Source organism: Nanorana parkeri, unplaced genomic scaffold (assembly GCF_000935625.1).
Source record: "Nanorana parkeri isolate BGI_ZX_2015 unplaced genomic scaffold, ASM93562v1 scaffold836, whole genome shotgun sequence".
Lineage (NCBI taxonomy): Eukaryota > Metazoa > Chordata > Amphibia > Anura > Dicroglossidae > Nanorana > Nanorana parkeri.
Window position 1 is genome coordinate 413228 of NW_017307104.1, and position 27972 is coordinate 441199.

The 27972-nt window shown below is 43.9% G+C and overlaps 1 protein-coding gene across 1 annotated transcript in view; it reads right to left on the minus strand.

The window, feature by feature from the left end:
• Nucleotides 1-1796: 1796 nt before the first annotated feature.
• The window catches only part of PIP5K1C (phosphatidylinositol-4-phosphate 5-kinase type 1 gamma), a 173865-nt gene continuing 147689 nt past the window's right edge, over nt 1797-27972 (minus strand). Inside the window, exons 17-18 of the mRNA XM_018565350.1 lie at nt 8508-8591; nt 1797-1886 (exon numbers count right to left, since the gene is read on the minus strand). Coding sequence (XP_018420852.1) covers nt 1884-1886; nt 8508-8591 — 87 coding nt within the window. The 3' untranslated portion in view covers nt 1797-1883. The remainder of the gene's footprint in view (nt 1887-8507; nt 8592-27972) is intronic.

A 27972-nucleotide genomic window follows, 5' to 3' on the forward strand; every position in this document is an offset into this window, starting at 1 on the left:
ACCCCTAGAGTCACCTGGGGACCCCCAAAGAATCTGATGAAGCAGAGGTCTGCTTCATCAGCTACTTCTCTCTGGCAATAGCAGCTTGACAGGACTGACAGGTGAATGCAGAAGTGATGTATTACACATTACTTCCGCATTCACAGTATGGAGGGAGATCAGCACATGCTGATCTTCCTCCCATACTCCTCCTGACACCCTCCCGAGCAGGTCCCGGGCCGCAGATGGGGTAGCGGATCCTGGGATATGCCGATCGTTTGTATGTCAAACAGCCAGTAACGGCTCTGCTGAGCGTGCAAGTTTTTTCTGCCTGTGCGCGCGCAATAGCAGAGAAAAAAAGCCGTCTATTTACAGCAACCTGCCCATGTGAGTTTGCCGTCCATTTTTTCACAACGGGCGAATGGCAACGGGTTAAGAAGATACAGAAAAAAATATGAAAGAAAATGCATTTCCATGTGATTTTCCCAATTACATGGAAACTGATGGTCTTTTATGCAATGTATAAAAACTATATTTTTTTAATTTTAGGAGAGCTACTTTTCACCTTTCAACTTCACAGTGCAATCTGTTTACGTAGATCTTTAGTGTGACAATAAGATATGATCAAGTCAGGTTTGCATGGACAGAAACTTGTGTTAAACGCACAAGCAATAGGCTACAATGCCATTCAGAGTATTTTTGGGATCTGTAGATGAATAGGAAGATTTTTTTTTCTTGCAATGTTAAAAAAATATCATTTATTTTCTTCATGGTTAGTCTGGATCAGGTTGGAGGGGCCTGAGCTACATTATTTCTTCCACCCCAAACCCATATACTTCTGCAGCAAAAGATCACTTACTTACAGTATAACCGTTATCAATTACCTGCTATTACAGAAGTCATCTATTGCTGCAGGAGCAGGCTAACACTGGATTATCGGTGCTCCAATGAGTATTAGAGGTCACTGTGGCTTTCCAGTATTAAATAAACTTATGTGAACTAAATATCCAATATTTGTTCTTGTCAAATATATTGCATATTTACTCTGTCACCTTCCATGGATTGCTACCTGGCAGTGGTAGTTTCTTTCCCTTTGTAATTCATGTACCGGTGTTCTTAACAATTATGATAGCTTGAAGCTTGAGACATCCATTCAATGTGTATATTGTTAGTGCAGAATTGTCGTTGTTGACACATATCAGCCATATCTCTTCCAGTGTGAATTTGAAAGTTAAAGAAAATTAATTGAACTAAATTAAAGACTATATGGTAGCTGGGGGAATATGGACAACTCAAATATTACAGACAATTTCATATATAAGGCTCACTGTATTTGACCCTAATAAAACTCAAAAAAACTTTACTTAAAACCTTACCTTAAAAAGTGATCTACAAGCTGCACAAGTTTATATAAATAAAACAATAACATTGTCATAAAGGGAATAAAATAAATGTTACAGACAAAAACATACATGCAAATCAATTATTGCATTTATAATACTGTAAGCAACCAGAGCTGTAACATTAGAAAACAAACATTGAAATGGCTCTCTTTCAGCTAGATAAATTATAGTAGCAGAGTGTTGCAGTTGTCATCCATTTGCTTTTATGAATGGTTGTAGCAGCAGACTTGGTTTTCCTAAAATAAAACCAAATGTTGGATCTTGCATCTGCAGTGTACCTGTGGATCAGTTATTCACCTTTTTGGGAGAGGGAGTTTTAAATCCACAGGTTAACCACTTGATATTTTAGCAGTTTAGAACACTACAGACAGAAAGCAGTGGCCTAGACACTGCAGGCTGATCAGATTTCTGAAGACCTTGACTTCGTCTGTTTACTCCGGGGGGGTAGGTTCATATGGAGGTAATAGTATATTCATCTTTTTTCAAAGATCTGCATAGTAATTACTGAAAAACACAAAATTAACCATCATATAATATATTAACTACTTTTTCAAGCATTTAATGTAAAAAAGTAATTGTTACCAAGGTTACACATGTCAATCTAAAGAACAAATGGGAAAATGTCAGAGTTGTCTATATGCTGCAACCAAAAATATTTTACAGTCACATAGTCAATTTTACAAATAGAAAAAACTCCTTTTTACAGGCTGTTGTCAATAGACCATGCCCTCTGTGTCCTAGCTGCATATAATTCACATTCCACCCCTAATGTCAGAACAATGGAGAACAGATAACTAGCTTAATGTGCCCATAGACATTAAAGAGGAACTTTGGCCACCAATTTAATGTTTCCCAAAACAGGTACTTTTAAGGCATGTCAATTGTGAGGGTTGCCAGTATGCTTCTTTCTGCTCTCGACATGAATTTCAAGCCCTCAAATGTCTGGTGTCATAGTTGAGCACATGTACAGCACCATGGCAACTGCAATCCATATAGAGGCTTAGATGGCACCTTCCTTGGCTGTGAGGGATAGGAGGTTGTAGTTTCACTTTATAGCAATTTAGCCAGGATGGAAAATCCATATGAAAACTATTCCAAAGGACAACATCTTACCTTTTGACCTTTGTATATAAGCTCGATTTCCACATGCTTTTATTCTACCGACTTTTTGTAAGTACAGCCTAAAGCTGCGTGTTTTATTATTAAATTACATTTTTACACTATGGAGGCGCCCTTTTTCGTTTTTGTTTCTCAGATTGGCAGTCTATTTGACCTATGGGAGCTGCCTCTTCAGTGTTTCTAATATTTGAGCTGGCCATTTCGCAGTTGGACGCGCCAGTGTCGTTTTTGTTGCTTTGTTTATAACCACTCGGCTGAAAAGAGACCAAAGTTCTGAGCTATAAACGGGAAATGTAAGGTTTATTCTGAAATTATCATATAACTTTTTATATTCCACAGATGTGGTGTGAATTGGATAATGGTAGAGGTTAAAGGGTTATCTTGCTTCATAAATCAGTACCAAATTTCTGTATACTTTTATTAGAAAATGTTCTATAATTTAATATAGGGGAAAGTTGTTTTTAAAAAAATAAATTTTCGGTAATGTTTCCTTAATATAGTAAAAAATAAAACCCCCAGTGGTGATTAAATACCACCAAAAGAAAGCTCTATGTGTCCCTAAAAAATGGTATAAAATTAATTTTAGTACAGCGTTGCATGACGGAATAAAGCGTTTAACGTGGTTACATTCATGATTGATTTTTTCGACCATATTGATGAAAAAAATCAAGGAGCTCGATCAAAAATTTTTCAAGATCAAGAATGAATGAAATTCTAACCGTGAATGTGGTTTTCATTTAAGAAACCCCATTCGTTCCAAAACTGAATGTTAACATCAAACAAAAGTTTTAACAACATTCTACAAATCTCTCATAGCATTATCGAGTGTTCTAATGGAATTTTTTTTCATGAAAGTTCGTTTGAAAATCTGCCAGTGTATGGCCAGCTTTAGTCAGGTTTTATTACCATCGGAGGACACATTGGATATTTTCACTTTCTGTCTGTTAAAAAGGATATCACCTAGAAAGAAAATGAGGAAAACTCTTCTAATAACAGCATTTTCTTAAAAGTAGGGAATAGTAGAACCTATGTCAGATTTTTATTGTTGTGCGTTTCCCTGTTGTAGATTTTCCCTCACTTTTGGTCTGGTAAAAGGATGTTCCCAGAACAGAATGCGAGGGGAAATGTCTCAAAAGCAGTAAAACCCGACAGGCTTCTGCTCATTTTATCTAAAACTAAAAAGCAAAAGTTTGGGGTATAGATACACTTTAAAAACATCACAAACCATTGCTTTAATTGGGGAGTGGCATCTTATGATAGTTAGAGGTGCGTTATTCAGGTCTAAAGTCTGTGGTTAACAGACTTTGTTGGTGGTCAGACAAGCTCTAACAGTGTAGTTAATGAATGCCTTTTGACAATTATTTTTAAAAAAAAAAAGTTTTTTTTTTTGCTATACCCCACTCAGGCCAAAAACAACAATCTATTATTTTTAATAATTATTATCATTAATAATAATATTATTATAAACAATCATTCAATTCAATAGCATAGCAAGGGCATTCCTAACTTGATCTGGAACCCCAGACAGTAGTAGTAAAGCTCCTTGCAATGGCTGACAGCAGGAGACACAGAAAAACATATTGCTACAGGGGAGCACCTAATCCAACTGGCAAATAACTCTGAGCAATGGTTGTAAAAAAATTAAAACAAGTTTGGAAAAAGCCTCAATTGCTCCACATTGAATTTAGTTTAATTAAGTGGCAAATTCTAGGTATTAGTCCCTTATGAGGTTTACCCATCTTGGTATAATTTACTTAGGGTTGTAAGCTTTACATGTTTCTCAAGCATTAACAGATATAAACAGTAAGATATAGCCCACTGATATGGTCAATTTTAAAGTTGTAACTTCTTAAATGTTTAAGCAGTATATATTTCTTTACATGATGGGGTTACATAAACAGACCATGACTCTGACTTACTCTTAATGATCTTAAAGTAAACCATGCATTTGCTCCTGCTGCACATTGCTCCTTCTTTAGGTCACTGTTCTCTAGCAAACCCTAAACAGCAGCTAAGAAAACTCAGACTGGAAATCTGACATTTGAAGGTAAAGCTGAATCTCACTATTTTTCTGGTAACAATGATATCATTCCTACTTTCTCTGTAGGCTGGAACTATTTTTTTTTTTTGCTTTTCGATAAGGTCAACCAATAGAAGAATAAAACAATGCAACTAGTTGAGCACAAGATGAGAAAATTGGACACCATTCAGCACAAAGTATGTAGGCATACCCCCTACCCCCTACACTTCCCATCAGGGCAGAGAGTGATGGGAGAACTCTCTTGCATGGTCAAAGTGTCTGCAATAAAATAAGTTTTCCTGGTGCCTTCATGGCAGCATGCAAACGATAAGCTCTGCCCCTTAGCCCTACCCACAGGACCAGTAAAAATCTATAAAAAGAGAGAGAGACTCCCCCTGCACTCTCTTTTTTTTCCTTTTGTCTATACCTGAGACTAGTTATGTCGTCCCTACCTCTGGGTCATGAAGTGACGCAGGGCTGCCTGGGTTCAGCCTCTCCCAGGTGTGGTCCCGGCTCCTCGGATGCTAAATGCGCCTTTAGGACTGGGAGACCCTTCTGGCAGTTCTTGGGGGTGCGTGGTGTCCTGCATATATCCTGAATAGGATTACAAGCGGTGTGGTGGTGAGCAACAGGGCTATTGTACAGGAGCCCAGATAGGGATCTGTTTCTTGCTTTTTTTTCTTCTTCTTATTGTTAAATCTTTCTTTTGCCTCCTTTTTCCACGGTCCTCACCTCCCGACTTTTGGTGCCTCTCCTGGGTCATCCATGGCTCTACTTCTCAGCATGGAGCTGTGGGGACCCGTCTCTGCAGCTGCCCTGGTCCTCTTAGGTGCGGTGCCCGCTCTTTCCGGCTGTTTTACCGGAGAGTGGGTGATGTTGCTGTGCCCACGCCGTCGCCAATTGCGCATGTGCCGCCCGCAACTGAGGCCACAACCGCCATCTTTGTTATGGGCGAGATTGCCCTTTTTTGCAATTTTAAAGAGGAGGGGGCAGATTTTTTGAGGGGGTTAATTGGGATCCGTATATAGACGAGTGAGGCCGGCATAGCAGTCCTTTGGCCTTCAGAGCCTGGATCTCGTTTATTGCTGTCGCGTATTTCTGGAGTTTTTTCTTCAGCCTTCACTGCAGATCCCTGCCTGATAGTCGCTTCCTTCCTTCGGCAGGAGCCGTTCACCACGATTGCAAGAACAGCCATCCGCTTTAAGGAAGGGACCACCGAACGCGTGAGTAAAAAAAAAAAGAAGAAGAGTGCTTTTTGGCTGATATGTAGGTGGCCGCCGGATGTGGTGAGAGCTGTGGCAACCTCGTGGGCTTCACGGGCCAGGGTTCTGATCGGACCCATTTGCAAGGCGGCTAGTTGGTCCTCCCATCATGCCTTTTTCAGGCTTTACGGGATTGATCCGGGCCTTCTGACGACAGTGGATTTTGGATGACGGACTGTCCAGGCGTCTTTTGCTCAATGGAATGTCTTCTTTGGCATCACTTTTGCCCACCCTGTCAGCTTGTTATTTATTGTTTGTATGCTGCCATGAAGGCACCAGGAAAATGGAAAATTGTATCATACTTACCAGTAATTTTCCTTTCCTGGTGCCAATCGATGGCAGCATACTTCCCACCCTGTTTGTCGACGCACAGTTACAAGAATGCAGGGGGAGTCTCGCTCTCTTTTTTATAGATTGTTACTGGTCCTGTGGTAGGGATAAGGGGCGGAGCTTAAGTGTGATACAATTTTCCGTTTTTGTTTCAGTAAAAAAAAAAGGGAAGCAATAACCCTGTCATGTTTTATTGCTGTCTTCGGTTCACTTAAGTTCAGCCGAACAGCCTCAGAGCATTCGGCTGAGCCAAAGTGAAGAACAGAAAGTGAGCGAGCGCCACCCGCCATACCAGGCCACATGCCCTCGCCATTGGGAGGGTGCTTTTTCAGGGGTCCTCCCTGGAAAAGCACTTTGTCCCCATGCCAATGGTGACGAGGGCCTCTTCCCCACAATCCTGACCTGGTGGTTGTGGGGGGGTCTGCGGTAAAGGGGGATTATTTTACCTCTACTCATTCACTAAAGGGTTAACAAAAAAGTAAATAAAGAGACCAGACTTGTAGAAAAAATACTAATTGAACAAAAAACAGTCAAAGTTTTTAACTAATCCTTTAATTAAAAAAAAAAAAAAACAATGAAAAACAAATATCCTACGAGGTAATCCAAGGTCAATCACGTTGTCCAGTGATATCCACGATGCCGCTGACTCATCGAAATAAAAAAAAAAAAACCCAATGCCCGATGACCCGATGAACTCCCGCCGCAAAATTAAATTGACAGGTGCTGGCCGAATGACAACAAATGGGCAGAGTCAGCCATGATGTCACAGCTGGCTCAACCCATGTGTTGTCAGGTCATTTGAGGACAGTGGCCTGTCACTGCATGACAATAAATCGGCGGAGCCAGCCTTGACATCAAGGATCCCAGAAAATTCATATATTAAAGCGATTAACTGATCCTTCAAACGAACTGGAACAGGTAATTTCCTGGGTACTGAGGTTAAGTCAAAGGAAGCAGGAAGTTACCTGTTCCAGTTAGTTTGAAGGATCGGTTGATGGTTTTTATATATGAATGGCATTTGCTTTCTAGAATCTGTGGTAGTGTTTTTAACCATTTTAATAAAAAAACCTATCTTTGCATACTACACTATTTGCTTGTTATCTTCTCTTGGGAACGGGATTCCTCTCGTGAGCGGCATTGGCCAGAAGTATTCCGTAAAGAGGATTAGTGATGGGTCATGAGCCATTACCCCATCGAGGACGGGAGGAAGATTACTCACCATTATTACTTTATCACCTTATCACCTTATTGACCATTGTTTTTACATGGTCACAGATATCTGGTGAGTGCATTGTATGTCTCACAGGCACCTGGGATCTGGGAGCACTACTGATACAAGGAGGACTTTTCACTTTATATTTATTTGTTTATGCACATCAGCTCTTTGGCTTTATAAACACATGCAAGTTGTGGACTGCATTTATTAGCACTGCAGAAGTTTTAATTAGGAGATTGATGTATGAACATTATTGGCCATATAGTATTTATTTGGCAAAATATCTTTTCATTATTTCACTATTTATCTATTTGTGATACAAATTGTGGATATCTATTGATGTGATTTTACTTATGTATAGGGATTGATATATTTATTAGTGCGGCGCATATCTTCTGATTTTTTTTCTATACCCTATTGAATGGGGTAGAGCTCTGTTGACTTCCATAATTGAATCATGTGCAAGCAAAATACTGTTTTTTTTATTCACTTTGCTCATGATTAGACATGCCTTGCAGAGTATATTTTCACCACATTCACTAAGCTAAGAGAAAATTCCCTTGCAAAGACAAAGTACTTTGCAAGGGAAAAGTACTTGTTACTTTAAAACAAAGTAACAAAATTGCAGCACAATTAAAGTTGCAGGTACCTAGATGTACCTGCCCACACATGAAGTAGCCTCAAAAAGCAGATAGGGCGGAATGCCGGGCCAATCTGACAGGCAAAGCCCAACAGATCTGGGTTCTGTGTTGGAGCTTTGCCTGCGAGGTTGGTCTGGAATTTGGCCATATCTGCAGGCACTTCTAGCTGCCGGCACTTTGTTTCTGCAGCAGTTTTTTTTTTTTTTTTTATCTTAAAGACAGATATCTTCTGTTTAAGCATATGGCCAAAGTAGGAAGCATACACCCCTTTTAAAACAATAAACCAAAAGCTAAATGAATCATTGGCATTTTAGTTATTTACATTCAAGACAGTAAAATAAATTCTAAGATTTATAAATGGAAACTGCATTCTTCAAATTATAACATTAGTTTAAGATCCTTTTAACATACAAATGTAACTTTATTAAAAATGAACCAGTGACAAATCTAATTAAGGCAACAATCAATTTGCCATTGTTATTGCTTTAATAATTTAATGTGGCAGTGTGCACATGCACCATTTCTTAAGTAACTTACTGTGTCTGTTTCTTCATCTGAGATGGGCTGGATCTGTGTGTTAGCGTGGAGAGGGGAATACACCCAGCTCTGTTCATCTGGAGGCTAAGCAATGCAAACCAGGTAAGGATGGAAGCACCAAGGAAAAAAGGAAAATAAATACAGGATATAGAAAAGTAATACAACAAATTAAATCACACATTTGTGGATTATACTGTAAACAAAAGTCTGCACTACCATGGATGAAAAGCTTTTAGAGAAATAGAGGGGGACCCAAAGAGAGAGATGGTGACAGAGAGAAGGAAGAGAAAGTGAGAGAAAGAGAGGGGGCAAAAATAGATAGGGTGGGCATAGAGAGAGGGAAGGAGAAAGAGAGAGGCAAAGGGTTAAAAGGGAAAAAGAAGAGTAGGAAGACCGAGAGATGGGGGGATAGTAAAAAAAAGAGAGAAGGGCAGAGGGCAGTGGTTTAGAGAGTAAATTACATTTTACTAATGGAAGACCTGACAGTCTCCCTATATGGTAGACAAGAGAGTTTTCATACAGTCTGGTTTGCGTGGATCAGTTACACCACCTCTCAAGATTACCAGGTGGCTATGACGTTATAGGTGGACTTACTTTTTAAAGCTCGCCCTTTATGTCTCATTTTTTAAGCCTCTTTTTCTACCTTCTTCTCTGTAACTTTCCCCCACCCCCCTTTTTCCCCTTTCCTATCCACTGATCCCCTCATACCCTCTCCTAAAGTTGACCTTTAGGAGAGGGTATGAGGGACACGTGGAAAAATTACATGCGATGCAACATGCCAATGTGGACCCTCTCTTTATGTAATATATGTATGATGTGGGGACATACTGTGATGTTGGTTTTCTGATTATGTACTGATGTTGAACCATACCATACATATGCATTGTGTTCTGTTCTCCTTGTGTTTTACATTAAAACAAAGAAATAACAATGACACCATGATAGCTATAGATTCAACTTTAGAATGTGTACAAGCAAGCAAAATTAGTCAGCCAACAATGACATTTATACAAACATAAAACATTGTTTGCACCAACTGTCAGGAAATGTCATATAATCATACACCTATATATTTATAAATAGGGTATTATTTTAATGACATTATGATAAATGTGTTTATACTGAACAAGAAACCTTGTTGTTTGGCAGTAGCTAACTCTAAAAATATATCTTATGTAATCTTGCTTCTCCTTTTTAAAAATTAAATGCATGTGAGTTTATATAAATATGTCCTGTATTTCAGCAGGATTTGTGAAATAATATGGTACATATATTTTTGGAGCTGACCATTAAAGGACATCATACTTACATTTACGATATTAAGTATAACAAGTATAAGAAACAAACATTTTTGATATACAAAAAGAAAAAAATTGCTTTAAACTGACCACATGGGCTTAAACTGAGTGAACACTGCATTGCTTCAATGCATTAGTAGTACTCACTCACAGAATCAATGGATGAAGTGGCAGAGTACATCTGACAGGGTTGGGGAGAATACACCCAATATCGCCCATCGGTGAACTGGTTGAAAGATGGGATGAACCAAACAAAGACATCACAAAGAATGAAGAGAATGAGAGAAAGTAATAAAAGTAGATGAACTGTCTCAAGAAACAGAGAAAGTGTGAAACAATTAGGACATATGTTAGGATATGTGAAAACTATTGATATTAATAAAAAAAACGTTCTCCTATAGGGACTAAGGTGGTCATTGGCAGAAGAAAAACACAATTATGTATACCACTGTTAAATAACACAACCATAAACCACAAAAAAAGTACAACTAACAATTTTTTGGTATTTGAATTTTTTTTTTTTTAAGTTTGGAATATGTGGAAACATTGCTGAAAGTTAGAATAGTATGCATATTTCAAACAAAGAAGAGGAACTGAATGCGGAGGAGAAAGATGTAGACACTATTCCGGTTCAGTCATCACTTGTGACAGAACCAGAAGGGCAAAATATGTTGAAAAATTACCAATATTCATAAGCTACTAAAAAAAAAAACCCAGCAGGCATCAGCCACAATTACTATGTTGGGTAAGATGAGAGAGCAACTTCATAAGCCTTGTCACAAAGAACAAATAGAGGAAAACAACATCACCAGTTTGCTGAGCTCATTTGAAGCATTTTAGCATAACCCATAAACCAAAATCCTTTACCACAAACAGAACAATTTCCCAAAAAATTAAGCTTTTTTTGAAAAAAGACAGAAGTAGCTGGATTGGAAAGTCAACTGACTCTCCAATCCAGCTACTTCTGTCTTTTTTCAAAAAGCTTCATTTTGTGGGGAAATTGTTCTGTTTATGTAGCCTGCAAGACAATGGGGGTAATAGCAGAGGTTTTTCAGTTTGCAAGGAGAACATCAAGTTGGTGTGTAACCTCAGGACCCACATTTATCCTCGGTTATTAAGTCGCGCTGCAATTCCGCACAGCATTGCGGTACTGGACGGGGAGGGAAAATGGCAAATTGGGCCCAATTTGGACATTTTCACTTAGGGTTGTACTCACTTTTGTTGCCAGCGGTTGAGACATTATTGGCTGTGTGTTGAGTTATTTTGAGGGGACAGCAAATGTACACAGATATACAAGCTGTACACTCACTACTTTACATTGTAGCAAAGTGTCATTTCTTCTGTGTCGTCACATGAAATTATATCATAAAATATTTACAAAAATGTGAGGGGTGTATTCACTTGTGTGAGATACTGTATGCGACTCACAGGGATACTACTGCCAGGAAGTAGATCAATGGGACAGTCGTAGGTCCGATGTAGTGGTAAAACATCTGCCTTCTTTTTGCTGAACACATCGGAGAAGTCCTGGTATGGTGGGGGTAACTGATCTGTCGACAGTTTAAGAATTGGATTGGTAGGGTAACATGTTTGAAGACAATATGAAGGCGTTAGTTCCAGTGAACTATTGTTCCATTGGAAAGCTGGTTGATGAAGTATCAGCCAAGGTAGTCCCAGAACAATGGGGAACAGAGGTGAAGGAATGACACCAAAGGTGATATATTCCACATGGTTGTCTGAAGTGGTCGTTAGTAATGGTTGGGTTTGATAAGCAATAACACCTGGCTCGATCGTATGAAGAGCCAGGGATTCATGAAATTATTAATTTCAGTTGTTTTTTTGTAAAAGAGTCCCATTCAGATTGTTTTTTGTCATCTATATTCTATTGGTGTTTCACTCAAATTTCCAATCCGTCTTAACCACCTTCCGTCCATGGCCATTTGTGAACGGCCGGACGGGAGTCTGCTAGGAGCGGGAGGACGTCTTAAGACGTCCTGCCCATTCCGCCTCTCGTGTGCGGCGCTCAGCGCGCACATGAGAGGGAAAACTGTGAGCATGCAGGTGAGACGCCCGATCGCTTGCAGGAGCTGTGGGTGTGCGCCCCCCCGTACCTATGTCCGCTGTCTCCTCGCCGCCGCTGCCGGTCCCGTAATCCGCTGTGGCCAGTGCAGCTGGGACCGGCACGGCGACGCTCTAACAGCAGAACAAAGGGAGATCATTACTCGATCTCCCTTTGATCTCTTTTCCTGTCCCCAAATGCAGGAAGTGATGTATATTACATCACTTCCTGCATTCAGTGTCACTCTCCGGTGCAGAACACCGGAGAGAAGCTGATGAAGCAGATCTCTGCTTCATCAGCTTCTGTGGGGGTCCCTAGGTGACATCAGAGGTCTTGGAGACCCCTGATGTCTCCATAAAGAGGACCTGTTTGGTGAACTGGCTATTACATAGGGGATTTTTTAGTCCCCTATGTGATAGCAATAAAGTTAAGTCTAAAAAAAAATAAAAATTAAAGCATAAAAAAATAAAGAAGCTAAAAAAATATTCACAAATAATAATAAAAAAACAACACAAAAAATGTTTTAAAGTCCCCCACCCTTCATACACACGCAAACATGCATCGGGTGCGCCTATGTACGAAAACCACGATTGCGCCCATTATGCAGCACGTTACATATCGCCGCAAACGTCGCAATGAGTGCAATAATTTTAGGGCCATCAATCACTGATAACACTAAACTGATGAGCGGTAAAAACTTTTAAAGCATCGCCTATGGCCAATTTTGGTTGCGGTCATTTTCTGCGATTTCGCGGGCGCGCGCAATTTTAAAGCTTGACATGTTTAGTATCTATTTACCCGACGTGACCCCGTCTTTTATATTGTACCAAAAAATTGGGGTGATAATAAATGTTTCATAACATTTTATAGGGAAACATGTTTTTTTTTCAAAATTTAGGGTACTTTTTTTGTTATATAGTAAAAAATAAAAACCCCAGTGGTAATTAAATACCACCAAAAGCAAGCTCTATCTGTCCCCAAAAAATGGTATGAAATTCGTTTCAGTACAGCGATGCATGACGGAATAAACGTCAGTCAAAGTACCGCAGCGCTGAATACTGAAAAATGGCCTGGTCAGGAAGGGGGTGAAACATCATGGTCTTCAAGTGGTTAAAAAATAGTCAATATTAAGCAGAAAAAAGAATTTACATAATGCAATTTTTTTAAAATGACAGTGTAGATTTATTTAATATTAATGATACAGTGTGTATTTTCCCATATTTGGTAACATATATTTATGGGATACAGTTTGGATTGGAATTCTGAGTGTAGGCACCGATTTAATTATTGTATAGCATTTGTAAGCATGATTACAAGTATTTAACTTTAAAATACATTGAGAAATGGATATATTATGTATCAGATTGTAAAAAATGGAGCGCAAGTCCAATAAGTGTTTATTGAAGGTTTTACACAAACAGACGTACATACATTCACAGAGCATAGCATCCCAACATGTTAGCTAGCCCGAAACAGCATGGATTTGTAAGAGAAGAACATGTTTCCTAACGTAGCATGTGACAATGGCATACCCAGGTGCAAGGCCCACTTAAGTTTTCACGTCAGTTCAGTAAATAAACAAGTATTAACATTCATGTCAGGAGCATTGCAATAATTCAGCCTCCATAACGGAAGCAATCATATTAACCAACATTAATGGAAGGGTACATTGGCCCATGCCAGCCATCTTATAGTATTGAAATACCAGTAGAGCAAGAGTATACAATACTCCCAATGTGTACCATTGGAAACAAAACATCTTATAAAAATGGAAGGTACAAGAACCAGGTAGAGACATAGAAACTTAGAAAGACTCAAGTACAAAAATACAGATAGTAGGATAGTAGTAGAAGGATGAAAGGGAAACAGGAGGACAAGGAAGGGTCAGGGGAAGGAAAGGACATCTCGCAGCGGTGGGGTCTTGCAGGACAAGAGCCCACACTGATGAACACAGAGGCGTTCCCCCCCACCCCCCACAGCGCCACTGAACCTCACGGCAGTTAGGAGAGGATATCATTCGAGAACCCAGCCGAGGCCCGAGAGTCGAGCCACACGGACCATGTGACAGTGTATTTGGTACCCTGGTCATGTTCATCAGCCATCAATCGTTCCAAGTCCGCAATATGGTCCATTTCCAAAGCCCATTCCGCCAAGGTGGGGATAACTGGCGTACACCAGTGGCGGGGGATGAACGCTCTAGCCGCTGTCAGAAAGTGTCGCAAGAGTCCCCTTTTTACAGATTTCAGGGAGCCTAGTATCATATTTAACAGGGCAATCTTGGGGTCATTAGGGGTCACGGAACCCGTCACTCTGTGGTAAACATCCAGTATCTTTTGCCAGAATTCCTTTATCGGAGGGCAACTCCACCAGATGTGAGTCATATGGCCCGTGGAGGCTTGGCAACGCCAACAAGAGTCTGGTACCTGTGGATAGTAGCTGTGCAGCACCGTAGGGCATCTATACCATCTGGTTAGAATTTTTAGGTTTTTCTCATGAGCCTTACTGGCGATGGAAAGAGAGTGTGAGAGAACTCAAGATCTCTCCCATTCCTCCTCGCTGATAGGGAGGTTCAGTTCACTCTCCCACTTCGGGGCATAACCCGGACGCCCTGGGGAGGAGAGGGCGGAGAGGAGAGAATAAAGTATCGAGATGGTGTGGGAAGGGGGAGAGGACTGCATGAGGAGGGAGTCAAAGGCAGTAGGTTCCGCTTCCAGAGCCTCAGGCTGAGGGAAGGAGGACACAAAGGAATGAAATTGCCAGCCACATATGTCCGACTGGGGAATCTGACGTGCTTTCTCGCATGGCCACCACCAATCTTCTATGGGAGTCCTTAGTCCAGCGCCCAAAAGAACATCCACGTAGAGCCGGGGGAAAGGCTGGATTGTTGAAAAGCCGGGTCATGGGCCCAACATAAGAGGAGATTCCACAGTGTGAAATCCACCTATCCCATAAGCGCAATGCATGAAGAGTCAGAATAGAGGGGGTTGAGGGCATAGTACGAGAAGCTGGGGGAATCCATGGAAGTTCCTTTAGATCCGAATCTGCGATCGCCCCTTCAATCAGAACCCACTGTTTGTCAGTAGCCCTACGGAACCAATCAGAGATGTGAATACGAGCGATGCCGCGTGGTAGATCCATATGTCAGGAGCCACCGCACCCCCTTTGTGTTTAGGCAAAAGGTAAGGTTTTGTAGCTCACCCGAGGACATGACGACCCCCAGATGAAGGTTGTGAAGATTCGTTGTAGGTTTTTGAGAAAGGACGATGGGGGGAGAATCGGCAGTGCCTGGAAAAGGTACAAAAATCTGGGGACAACATCCATTTTAAGAACATTAATCCTGCCCAACCAGGAGATGTTTTTCCGATCATACCCTGTCAAGTCTAGAGAGGTTCTCCAGAGGAGAAGGTCGTAGTTCAGGGCGAACAGCCGAGAAAGATCTTCGGAAAGGTGGACCCCTAGATATTTCACAGAGGTGTGGCATATTCGAAACAGAAAATTCGTTTAAAGTGCGTGCAGTTCCCTAGCCGTCAGTGATACGTTTAGTATTTCTGATTTGGAAAGGTTCACTTTGAAGTTGCTGAATAAACCAAAACTGGCAAACTCCTGTAAGATAGAGGGCATAGCCGTATGGGGACTAGTCACGTATAGGAGTAAATCATCTGTGAAGAGCGCCAACTTAGAGCGGATGGGCCCCACCGTCAGTCCCGGAATCGTCACGTTTTGGCGTATGGCGACAGCCAAATGCTCCATGGTGAGCACGTAGAGGAGGGGGAAAGCGGGCATCCCTGTCTGGTGCCATTGGAGATCTGGAATCTCGGGGACAAAGAGCCATTGACCCGGACGCGCTGCGAGAGTACAGGGCCATGATGTTACGGAGCATAAGGGGCCTGACACCAATCTGCAACAAGGAGTGTTTGAAAAAGCGCCAACTCAGGCGATCAAAAGCCTTATCGGCGTCAACCGACAGGAGGCACATAGGGGTTCTAGACTTTTGGGCATGTTGCATAAGAAGGACAGTTTTGATGGTGTTATCCCTAGCCTCACGACCCCGCACAAACCCGACCTGGTCTGAGTCAATCAGACCAGGGAGGAGAGGTTGGAGCCTATTGGCAATCAGTTTAGAGAAGAACTTAAGGTCTATTTTCAGGAGTGAGATGGGACGATAATTTGTACAGAGGGAATGGTCCTTCTCTGGTTTGGGAATGAGCGATATGTGGGCCTCTAGGGTTTGGGCAGGGAACTCTGATCCATGTGCGATAGAATTAAACAAACTCTCAGGAGGAACGGGGACAGGGTGTCTTTATACTGTTTGTAAAACTTAGCTGTGAACCCGTAAGGGCCCGGACTCCTACACGCCGGCGCTGATCCAATAACAAGGCTCAGTTCATCCGAGGTGAAAGGGGACTCCAAAGCCTCCGCTACAGGATCCTCCAAAACAGGCAAAGCAGTGTCTTGAATATAGGAAGACACCCTGGCCCCCTCAGACGAAGAAGGCCGACTTGGCTCCTCTATGTTGTACAGTGCTTCATAAAACTCCGCGAAGGCCAGTTGGATTTCTGAGGGCGAGTGGACTAGCGTATCAGAGGAGGTCTTAATGTGGGGAACAAAGGCGTGCGTGGACCTAGGATGTAGGGTCCGGGCCAAGGCCCTACCACACTTATCCCCAAACTCATACCTACGGTATGCCAATTTGTCACCTACGGGTGGAGAGATCAAGGAGCCCCAATAGCTTCTGTCTAGTCTGGGAGATCTGGAGCAGAACCTCGTGGCCAGGCGACCCTTCATGGCGTGATTCGAGGTCTCTAAGGGATTGTAGAGTCTGCCGGATGCATTGGGAACGTTTCCGTTTCAACCGGGACCCATGCTGAATTAATACGCCCCTAAGAACCGCCTTAAGGGCCTCCCATTGATTTGGAAGAGGAGTGGGGTCCCCCGCGTGAACTGCGAAGAACTGGCTGATCTCAAGCGAAAGAGTCGGCGCACACACTGAGTCCGCAAGAAGAGACTCATTAAGACGCCACATCCATTCTCGAGGGGGAATCTGTAGAGTAAGTGTCACGGAAGCATGGCCAGACCAGATAGCGTGGTCGATGACACAACACGGAGACCAGTCAAGTACAGAGTGTGAAGCAAAGAAGTAGTCTAACCTACTATAGGACCGGTGCGGTGTGCAGTAGTGGGTATAGTCTCTGGTCAGTGGGTGAAGAACCCGCCAAACGTCTACTAGGCGAAGGTCAGATAGGTGCTTCTTGAGTATGCGTAGTTTAGCGTATGATAGAGCCGAGCGGCCCTGGAACATAACAACCTGAACCTTGGCCCTATGCATGGAATACAGAATCTGGCCCCTTTTGGAGGGTATATTGAGGCCTCTAGCATTGTAGGTGCAAATCCTGAAGTCCACAGCCGTGGAGCTTGTGGCAGCCATCGCAGAGGGGGTAGGGGAAGGGGGAAGCAAGAGGAAGAGGGGAGGGGGTGGGAAAAACAAAGGGAAAGACACTAAATAGGTGTGTAGCAGGCGAGGAGGACCAACAGTAGAAAAGAGGTAGAAGAAGACAGTACAGAGGATAGCAAGAGAAGAGAAGAAGTGGAGACAAGAGAGATAGATCTGCCTCTAGTATGGTAACACCTAGCAATTACTAGAACCCACCTATCCCTTACGGGGAAGGTGTAACCTACGTGGGAGGAAGTGGTCGAAGTAGCGGTCTTAGAGGTGCTACCGGGGCTCGACCAAGATAACATGACCACCCCTCTCCATGACCTCAAAAATCAAAACAATACCATGAAGCAATAAACCCATATCAATCAAACCTCCAAAATGCACAAAGGGGGTCCTAGGAAACCTGCTTGGATCTACAAGCTCCCCTCACTCTCCCATTAACTGTATAGGAGGTGAGAGGAGGCTGGAGATGGCCAGGGCCCACCTGAGAAGGGAGGGGGTGGGAAAAACAAAGGGAAGGACACTAAATAGGTGTATAGCAGGCGAGGAGGACCAACAGTAGAAAAGAGGTAGAAGAAGACAGTACAGAGGATAGCAAGAGAAGAGAAGAAGTGGAGACAAGAGAGATAGACTGATCTATCTAGGAAGATCTGCCTCTAGTATGGTAACACCTAGCAATTGCTAGAACCTACCTATCCCTTACGGGAAAGGTGTAACCTACGTGGGAGGAAGTGGTCGAAGTAGCGGTCTTAGAGGTGCTACCGGGGCTCGACCAAGATAACATGACCACCCCTCTCCATGACCTCAAAAATCAAAACAATACCATGAAGCAATAAACCCATATCAATCAAACCTCCAAAATGAACAAAAGGGGGCCTAGGAAACCTGCTGGGATCTACAAGCTCCCCTCACTCGCCCATTAACTGTATAGGAGGTGAGAGGAGGCTGGAGATGGCCAGGGCCCAACTGAGAATAAAGAGCTGCATGAAAGTATTAGAAAGCAACCCGACATAATAGAAATATGCTTAACATATCCCAATTGCACATGTTATCAAAGCAATAAGAAACATAAACGTCTGTCAAAGGATATGCGATAAAGGATCCAGGGATCCATAGGGGGATGCAAAGACTGTCCGGGAGATCTTCAGCCCTCGTTGACCGATGGAGGAGCCAGGCGGGAAGTAGCGTGCAGTGATCGAGAACGGGTCCGTCTACGTCTCTGGGGGAGCGAAGAGGGTACCTCGGGTCTGCCATTCAGAAGCGGGAGGTCAAGCCAGTCCGGAACAACAATGGGATCCACATCGAGGAACTGGAACAGATCCGTAAGTTGAGCAGGATTGCGAAGATGGAACTGATCGGACACTTTCCGAATCTGAATGCTAAAGGGATGACCCCACTGGTAGGAAGCTCCAGCTTGAAGAATCACCTCCAGGAGAGGCTTGACCGACCTGCGCATAGCCAGCGTCAGGTGCGAGAGATCAGGCATCAGTTGTATCGTTGCCCCATCAAAGTCAACCGGTCCCGACCGCCACACCCGTCTCAGTATCTCATCCTTGATGTTGTAGAAATGGACCCGGCACAGCACATCTTTAGTAAAGTTTTGACGGTCCACACCAGCACCAGCTATTCGGTGCACTCGGTCTAGCTCGATAGTCTCAGTGGGGGCTTCCCCAGCACCGAGTTAAGTATAGCAGTAACAGTAGCATGAAGATGTGGGCCCTGGGTAGCTTCAGGGATCCCCCTGAGTCTTATATTATTCCTGCGGCTGCGGTTTTTCCCGTCTTCCACGCAAAGTTGTAGTTGTTGGAGATTAGATCTATGGGCATTGTTTTGATTTTCTACTGCTGCTTTGCTAGAGTTTGTAAAGACCCCATAAACCATATATTTTCTGAAAGCACAGACCAGGTAGAATAAAAAGATGGTGCTACTAAATTTTTAGGCCCTGCAATAATTGCGAAAAGGTTTATCAAATCAATATTAAACTGATAAAATATACAATTCAGTTGATAAAGCACACTAAAATAAGTATAAAAAAAATTCCGACTAGATCTAAAAGATAAAACTGTATTGAGTTAATAGATAACAAATATTTTGTAAATTTAAAATTGCGCCTTTTTGTGAAACAGTAAAAAAATGAAGGAGCACAAAACTGTAAATAAGCGACTTATGTTAAAAATCGTTTTTGCGCTGTGTTGGTGCTGTGATAAAATAATTGCAAAACAGTGTCTCAACTGCTTAGTAATGCCCTGGACTCTGGGCTTACCTGAGACCCCACAGAGCCCGCCTGAGAGTGACCCTGCAGAGCACACCATAGATACTGCACAGCCCATCTGAGACTCTCTATGGTGGGCTCTGCAGGGCTTTAGGTGGGCTGGTCGCTGGGGTCCCTTTCCCTGTACCTCGTCCCAACTCCTTTTACCTGCTGCTGCTGGGGCCTGGCCTCCTTCACCCCCTCCCCTGTTACCTCTGCCATGTCGCCCCTGGTACAGCTGATACTCATGTAAGAGGCCCCCCAGGCTGCCCAGACCCCTCTGCCATACCCCACTGATGGCGATGTTCTATCAAAGTTTGTGACTACGTTACAAGGTGTGACCGGTGACGTGGTCACACATTTCAATGTAATCCCGCCCAGTTTTTTGGCGGTGGAATGTGTGACCGCCAATAGGTCAAGCATTCCAACTCTTTCCCAGCTGTTCCAGGGCAGATCGGCATCGCAAATCATATGTGCAGGAGAATTGATCTGCCTTGGAACAGCTGTTCGGTCCTGAAAGGCCACACATTCCAACCTAGTCACAAACTTTGATAGAACAGTGGCCCTGTCTAATCATAGAAATAGAAATCAGAGAAATAGATTATAATAGGCAACATAACAATGTTCCCCATTATAATCCACTTTTCTAATTAAATGAAATAACAGCACACAGAGTGCAGTTAGACCCGTATAACCATTTGAGTTGATGACAGGACAAAGGATGAGGATATGTATTAATATTATCTGTTTCTTCAATAGCTAAAGATTGACGGTCCAAACCAGATCCTTATTTGGTAAAGATGCTGATGACTACCAAAGACACGGTAGTGTCCTTGGTGCCCAGTTCAGGACAGAACCCATCATTGAACCCGGTCCATCATCAGGAATAATGTTGCAAGATGTTCCAGGATTTCTTACTAATGGAAAGAAAGATATTATCGCAGAAGATCTTTGTGAGTTTGGATCCAAAAATATCTACTGAAAAGGAGATACAACATATCCTACTTTCAACTTGAAGAGATAGAAGGATGTTATGTTGTCTTGTGAACAAAACTCAAGCTTGAATGCCAGACATTTAAGAACATACCAGGAAACCATTGATGACTCAACCAATGTCCAGAAGTGAGCCACTGTTCTATCGAAAACTCGAACTCCTCAAGATCTCCAACCATCTGACTTCCGGTTTAGTTCGAAGTAACAGGTTCGGCCGAGAAGGCAGTACTGCACGTGCGCCACCTGCGGCATTTCCCTATACACATACTACACAACATAAAGTATTAAAATTAACTAGGTTCAGACTAATATAGCACGTTATTAACCAAGTTGCCCCACTCAATATGGCCGCCGCTTGCGGTCATATTGAGTGGGGCAACTCAGATTAATAAGGTGCTGGATTAATAACGTGCTGGATAAGTAAATGCCACAGGTAAAGTAAAGCCTTCTCGGCCAAACCTGTTACTTCTAACTAAACCGGAAGTCTCAATCCAGGGAGGAGGTGTAGATAGAGAAGAGAAGGGGTCCAAGGACAGAGCCTTGGGGGACCCTTACAGAAAGAGGAGGGGAGGAGTTAGAGTTGTAGGTGACGCTAAAGGAGCGCTTAGATAGGTAGGAGGAGAACTATGAGAGAGCAGAGTCTTGTAGCCCAAGTGACTGGAGTTTTTTGAGGAGGAGCAGGTGGTCAACCGTATCAAAAGCAGCAGAAAGGTCTAATAGCAAGAGTAGGGAATAGTGGCCTTTGTTTTTATCCTTTAGCCAATAATGGCCTTTGTCATTAGTGAGTTTTAGGAGGGCGGTTTCAGTGCCGTTTATTTACGGCAACCCGCCAAAGGGAGCTTGCTGTCCTTCCGTTTTGTTACAATGGGCGGACGGCAAGCAGTTAAAGAGACAAATGTTTAAGGCATGTCTGAAACCAATGGCAGGTAGTTCGCTATCTTTGAAATTGATCTTTATTCACAAAGCAGGTCAAGAGGTCATCTCCTGATAAGTTGCAAAAGTTTTAAAGAAAAATCTCAAATTATTCCCAGATCAATACTGCCTCCTTCAGGTAATTCCAGGCAAATTGTGGGTAAAATTTGGAGTAAAGTGAGACGGTCAGTGACGTCATAGTGGAGATAAGATAGGACTTTCCCCTCCCAAAATTTTGGGTGATAAAAGTTAGAAGTTTGGGAGAGATGGACTGAAAACAAGAGATGAGACTGGAACAAAGAAAGACAGGACTGAAGGGAAGAGAACCTAAACATCTGACAAGGAACTCTTGTCCCTAAATTGACCAAGGCTGACATCACTGAGACCAAAGAACTTTCTTTTCCTGGTTATATTCCATGGCAGCGCTGACAAATGGGTTATCGTCCCCTACCCCTGACAGGAACAATAAAGGGTTAACATGTAGTACCCTTAGCCTATATAAAGCCCCTCATCTTCCCGGTGCCATGGAATATAACCAGGAAAAGAAAATTGCGGTGAGTGATTCAATTTTTAATATTCCTGGTCATATCCATGACAGCGCTGACAAATGGTAATTACCCAAGTCAGTGTGGGAAATAAAAACCAATCAACCACAGTAATGCATGCTGAAAAATAATTTAATGATTGACCCCATGGCGAGAAAGCAACACGCTTCTGCCAAAATGGTAATTAACTGCAGCTCTATCATCCAATCGGTAATAATGTCTAATAAAGGTGGATTTGGAAGCCCAAGTAGCAGCTCCGCAAATCTGGTCTGAAGAAACACCTGCCGCTGCTGCCCACGAAGAAGACATAGCACGTGTGGAGTGAGCCCTGATTCCTTCCGGCAGAGAAATCCCTGCTGCTCGATAAGCATTAATGATTGTGGAAACAATCCACCTTCTCAGCATGGCTTTAGAAGCTGCCAGCCCCTTCCTTGATCCTGCCGGGATAATAAACAATCTCTCGGATTTTCTCCACTGAATGCACTTTAGGCAAGAATTCTGGAACTGTCCGTAGAATCACTCTATCTTTGTGGAAGATGAGAAAAGGCTCGTTACAACTGCAGGCTTGAAGCTCCGAAACTCCTGGAAGCCAAGGCCACCAGGGAAACTGTTTTGTAGGATAATAATTGTGGAGAGACTTCCTCCAATGGCTCAAAAAGGGGGCCCCGATAGCTTATGCAAGACCAGAGGAAGATCCCAAGATGGGTAGAGGGTCCTCCTGGTAGGATTAACCTTACCTACCCCCGGTAATGGCTGAAATAGCCAAAACTTGCACCTTGAGGGAACTGAGACTCAAGTTCTTCTCCATACCCCTTTGGAGAAACTCCAGGATAGCCCTCGGTGAAGGTTGGGAAGGATCAATACTGCAGAAAACACATTCCATACCCGGTAGTAGGAAGCCGAAGTGGACGTCTTCCTGGACCGTAACATTGTATCCACAACTGCTTGAGAAAAACCCGACTTACTCAGCCTCTCCCTCTCAACAGCCATGCCATCAGTTGGAGGCTCTGAGGATTCTGGTGTCAGATCGGCCCCTGAGAAAGAAGATCCCCTGACACTGGGAGCTTCCAAGGATCCTGGACACTCAGGGACATCAGAAGAGGTTACCATGGCCGCCTGGGCCAATAAGGAATGATGGCAATGACCGTCACCCTCTCTTGCTCCACTCTCTGGAGCACTGACATGATCATCAAAAACGGGGGAAAAATATACGCCAGAGTGCAATCCCATGGATGCGATAGGACGTCCTGGCCCTCCGCTCTTGTGTCGAACCCTCTCAATAAGAACCTGTTGACCTGACGATTTCTGTAAGAGGCCATTAGGTCCACTTGTGGCCTGTCATACTTCCGAGTTAGACAGTCGAAGATCCGTTTAGAAAGAGACCACTCGGTAGGGTCCACGTGATTCCTGCTGAGATAGTCCGCCACTAGGTTCTGGGCTCCTGGAAAGTACACTGCCTTCATTCCTTCCAGATTCAGGACTGCCCAAGTCATCATCCGCGACAGAATACTCATCATATTGGGGCTCCTTGTTTCCCCCTGATGATTTATGTATGCCACTACCGTGGCATTGTCCACCAGAATTCTGACCCATCTGCAACGCACCTGGGTCTGACAGAAACATAGGGTTTGGAACACCGCCTTCAGTTCGGGCAGACAGGATAGCCCTCGGTGAAGGTTGGGAAGGATCAATACTGCAGAAAACACATTCCATACCCGGTAGTAGGAAGCCGAAGTGGACGTCTTCCTGGACCGTAACATTGTATCCACAACTGCTTGAGAAAAACCCGACTTACTCAGCCTCTCCCTCTCAACAGCCATGCCATCAGTTGGAGGCTCTGAGGATTCTGGTGTCAGATCGGCCCCTGAGAAAGAAGATCCCCTGACACTGGGAGCTTCCAAGGATCCTGGACACTCAGGGACATCAGAAGAGGTTACCATGGCCGCCTGGGCCAATAAGGAATGATGGCAATGACCGTCACCCTCTCTTGCTCCACTCTCTGGAGCACTGACATGATCATCAAAAACGGGGGAAAAATATACGCCAGAGTGCAATCCCATGGATGCGATAGGACGTCCTGGCCCTCCGCTCTTGTGTCGAACCCTCTCAATAAGAACCTGTTGACCTGACGATTTCTGTAAGAGGCCATTAGGTCCACTTGTGGCCTGTCATACTTCCGAGTTAGACAGTCGAAGATCCGTTTAGAAAGAGACCACTCGGTAGGGTCCACGTGATTCCTGCTGAGATAGTCCGCCACTAGGTTCTGGGCTCCTGGAAAGTACACTGCCTTCATTCCTTCCAGATTCAGGACTGCCCAAGTCATCATCCGCGACAGAATACTCATCATATTGGGGCTCCTTGTTTCCCCCTGATGATTTATGTATGCCACTACCGTGGCATTGTCCACCAGAATTCTGACCCATCTGCAACGCACCTGGGTCTGACAGAAACATAGGGTTTGGAACACCGCCTTCAGTTCGGGCAGATTGGAGGACCTGTTCCGCCATTCCTGAGGCCATTTTCCCTGCCCATATCTGCCGTCCAGATGAGCTCCCCAGCCTAACCCGCTGGGGTGACCCATGGGACCTCCCCAATGGGAACCCCCGAAGCAGATTCTGGTATTGGGACCACTACCTCAGGGAGCGGCTGACCTCGCGAGAAATCCGGATCTGCTGCCTCTTGTCCCGATATCTGTACTGCTTGAGGAAGGAACTCTGAGCCACCCTCATATTCCACTGGGCCCATCGAGTAAGGCCTATGTATGAGGACATGGAACCCAGCAGGCTCATGAAAAAATCGGCTGTGATCTGTGTGCGGGATCTGACCAATTCTGTTTGATCCTTCGAACTCAGTCTCTGGATTGCTCTTTTCCAAATTCAGTACCCATCTGAATCGTCGCAGGGTATTCATGCTGAACTCCCTGATGAAGATCGCTTCTTCTTTTGATTTTGCCAGGATCAACACGTCGTCCAGGTAATGGAAAATGTTGATGCACCGCTTTCGGATCTCCGCTATGACAGCAATGAGAACCTTCGAGAAGGTTCTGGGAGCAGTGCTGAGGCCGAATGGCATTGCCCTGAACTGATAATGTCTGTGGTCAACAAAGAATCTCAGGAATTGCTTATGATCCGGAGCCACCGGAATGTGGAAGCATGCGTCCTTCAGGTGGATGGACACCATCCCCATATTTGGCCGGACACACTTGATAATAGTCCGAAGAGATTCCATCTTGAATTTCCTCAGCTTCATGAAGCGGTTGAGCTGGTGAAGATCCAGGACTGATCTCCAACCGCCCCTTGCTTTGGGCGTCAGGAATAAATGGGAATAGAAGCCCAGAAACTGCTGATCCCCTGGAACAGAGATAATAGCCCTCTGGGCTAACAGGACTTGCACATAGTCCAACAAAACATGTCTTCTTGCCAGTTCTACCGGCAACTTTGTCTCGACAAACCTCCCTTCGGGGGTAGAGAGCGGAACTCTAGCCTGTAGCCTTCACTGACGATGTTCAGTACCCAGGCATCCGCAATATAACTTGCCCAGAGATCTGAGAACAGTAGCAGTCTTGCCCCTACTCTCATGTCTCTGGGATCGACACCTTCATAAGGTGTTCTCGGACTTGGTGGAACCCGAGTTTCTGCCTCTCCCAGCTCTGGAGATGCCGGATCCCCCTCTCCATGCCCGAGATCGAGAGGACTCCCTTCCGGGTTTGTAGGACCTGGGTATTAGATCCAAGATGTCAGTGAATGTTTTTGAGGCGCCTGCTGCCTCCTTAAAGCAGTCCTCACAAAGTTTCTTTCCTGCCATGGCTTTGGCATCACAAGCCTGACATCTGGCTGACTTTGCCTTTTTCTTCCCCGAGGAAGCAGAGGTCTCCATCTCCACAGGGCTTAATGTGGACAAAAAACTTCCATCAGAAAAAACACAATCTTTTTTTAAAAATATATATATTCTAGTCTCACCTCAGCTCCACTGATCTGGATCTGCGTGGTGAGAGGTCCTTCCCGACATCCATTATGGCACCAGTTTGAGGGAACAGCACAGAGGAGTAGAGCAGGCTAAATAAAAAAAATATATATATTTTTTGAATTTGGCGCCAGCTCCCGGCCTCGAGTGATGTCACCAAACGCGTCACGCAGATCTTGCGCGCATGCGCAATGGCCGTCTGAAGCCGCGAGTGCCCACACAGTGTTGCCCTCACACCGCCGCTGCCACGGGACCGGAGGAGAGCCTGCAGACTGCAGGTACGAACCAATGCGCCTGTCAGGGGGGGAATAAGACCCGGCTAGTCACCCCCAGTAGCACCGGTTCCATACGCCCCACAGTCCGCTGCCTGCAGAGGGACACCCTTGCTCGGGGCCGAGTCCTGTGGCCTTCCCAGGGGAGAGCGGCTGAACTCCCCTGGAGCTACAAAGGATCAGTTCCCTAACAAAAGAAATCTGCAAATAGATAGCACCCTGTCCTAGGGGGACAGGAACAAAAAAGACTGGGAAACTCGGGAAGAGGAGGGGCTTATATATAGGCTAAGGGTACTACATGTTAACCCTTTATTATTCCTGTCAGCTAGGGGTAGGGGACCATAATCCATTTGTCAGCGCTGCCATGGATATGACCAGGAAAGAAAAATTTTGCATCTATCTGTAAGCAATTTATGCTAGATAGATACAGGTGAAACTCGAATAATTAGAATATCGTGCAAAAGTAATTGCAGTAAGTTCTGCAAAAGTGGCCCAAACCAAGTACTGAGTACATATGCATGCTTGTACTTTTCAGAGGTCCGATATTGTTCTATGTACAATCCTTGTATTATTGATTGCATGTAATAATCTACTTTTTTGAGGTTGTGGATTTGGGGTTCTTGGGGTTTTCATGAGCTGTAAGCCATAATCATCACAATTATGACAAATCACGGCTTGAACTATCTTGCTTTGCATGTAATGAGTCTATCTCATATATTAGTTTCATCTTTTAAGTTGCATTAGTGAAATAAATTAACTTTGCACGATATTCTAATTATTCGAGTTTCACCTGTATATATATATATATATACACATACATACATACATACATATACATACACATACATACATACATACATATACACACACACACATATATATCTACCATCTATCACTTTTCCTGCCAACCTGGCAGGTTTTACTGGCACCATGTTACATATCCCCCCCCTTCTGCTCAAACTTGTGGGGTTGAGCACCTTCGGCAAACAGGCTGTAGACTCTAGAAAGAGCATCGGCATTAGCATGTTGGCTACCTGGTCTATGCTCTACTATAAATCTGAAGTTCTGCAGGGCCAAGAACCATCGGGTAACTCTTGCATTCCTTTTTTTTATTTCGAGCCATCCACTGGAGCGGGGCATGGTCCGTTAAGAGTCTAAACTGCCGCCCTAACAAATAATACTTTAAGCTCTCGAGGGCCCACTTAACTGCTAAACATTCACGTTCCACAATGGCATATCTACATTCCGTTGGGGTCAACTTTCTGCTCAAGAAAGCTACAGGGTGTTTTTCCCCATTCACATCTTGGGACAACACTGCACCTAAGCCCACTTCCGACGCATCCGTCTGAACCACAAATTCCTTCGTAAAGTTAGGAGTAATCAAAACCGGACTTTTGCACAGGGCTGTCTTGAGGTTCTGGAAAGCGATCTCCGCTTCCGGGGTCCAAGTTATAGCCGAAGACTTTCCTCCCTTTGTAAGATCTGTGAGAGGAGCTGCCCTAGTGGAAAAATTGGGGACAAATTTTCTGTAATAGCCTATCAAACCCAAAAAGGCTCTCACCTGTTTTTTATTCAGGGGTCTTGGCCAATTCTGGATAGCTCGGATTTTGGTGACCTGGGGCTTCACTACTCCCCTTCCAATAATGTATCCCAAATAGCGGGCCTCCTCCAAACCCACTGCACACTTCTTGGGATTGGCTGTCAGTCCAGCATTGCCGAGGGCGTTAATGACAGC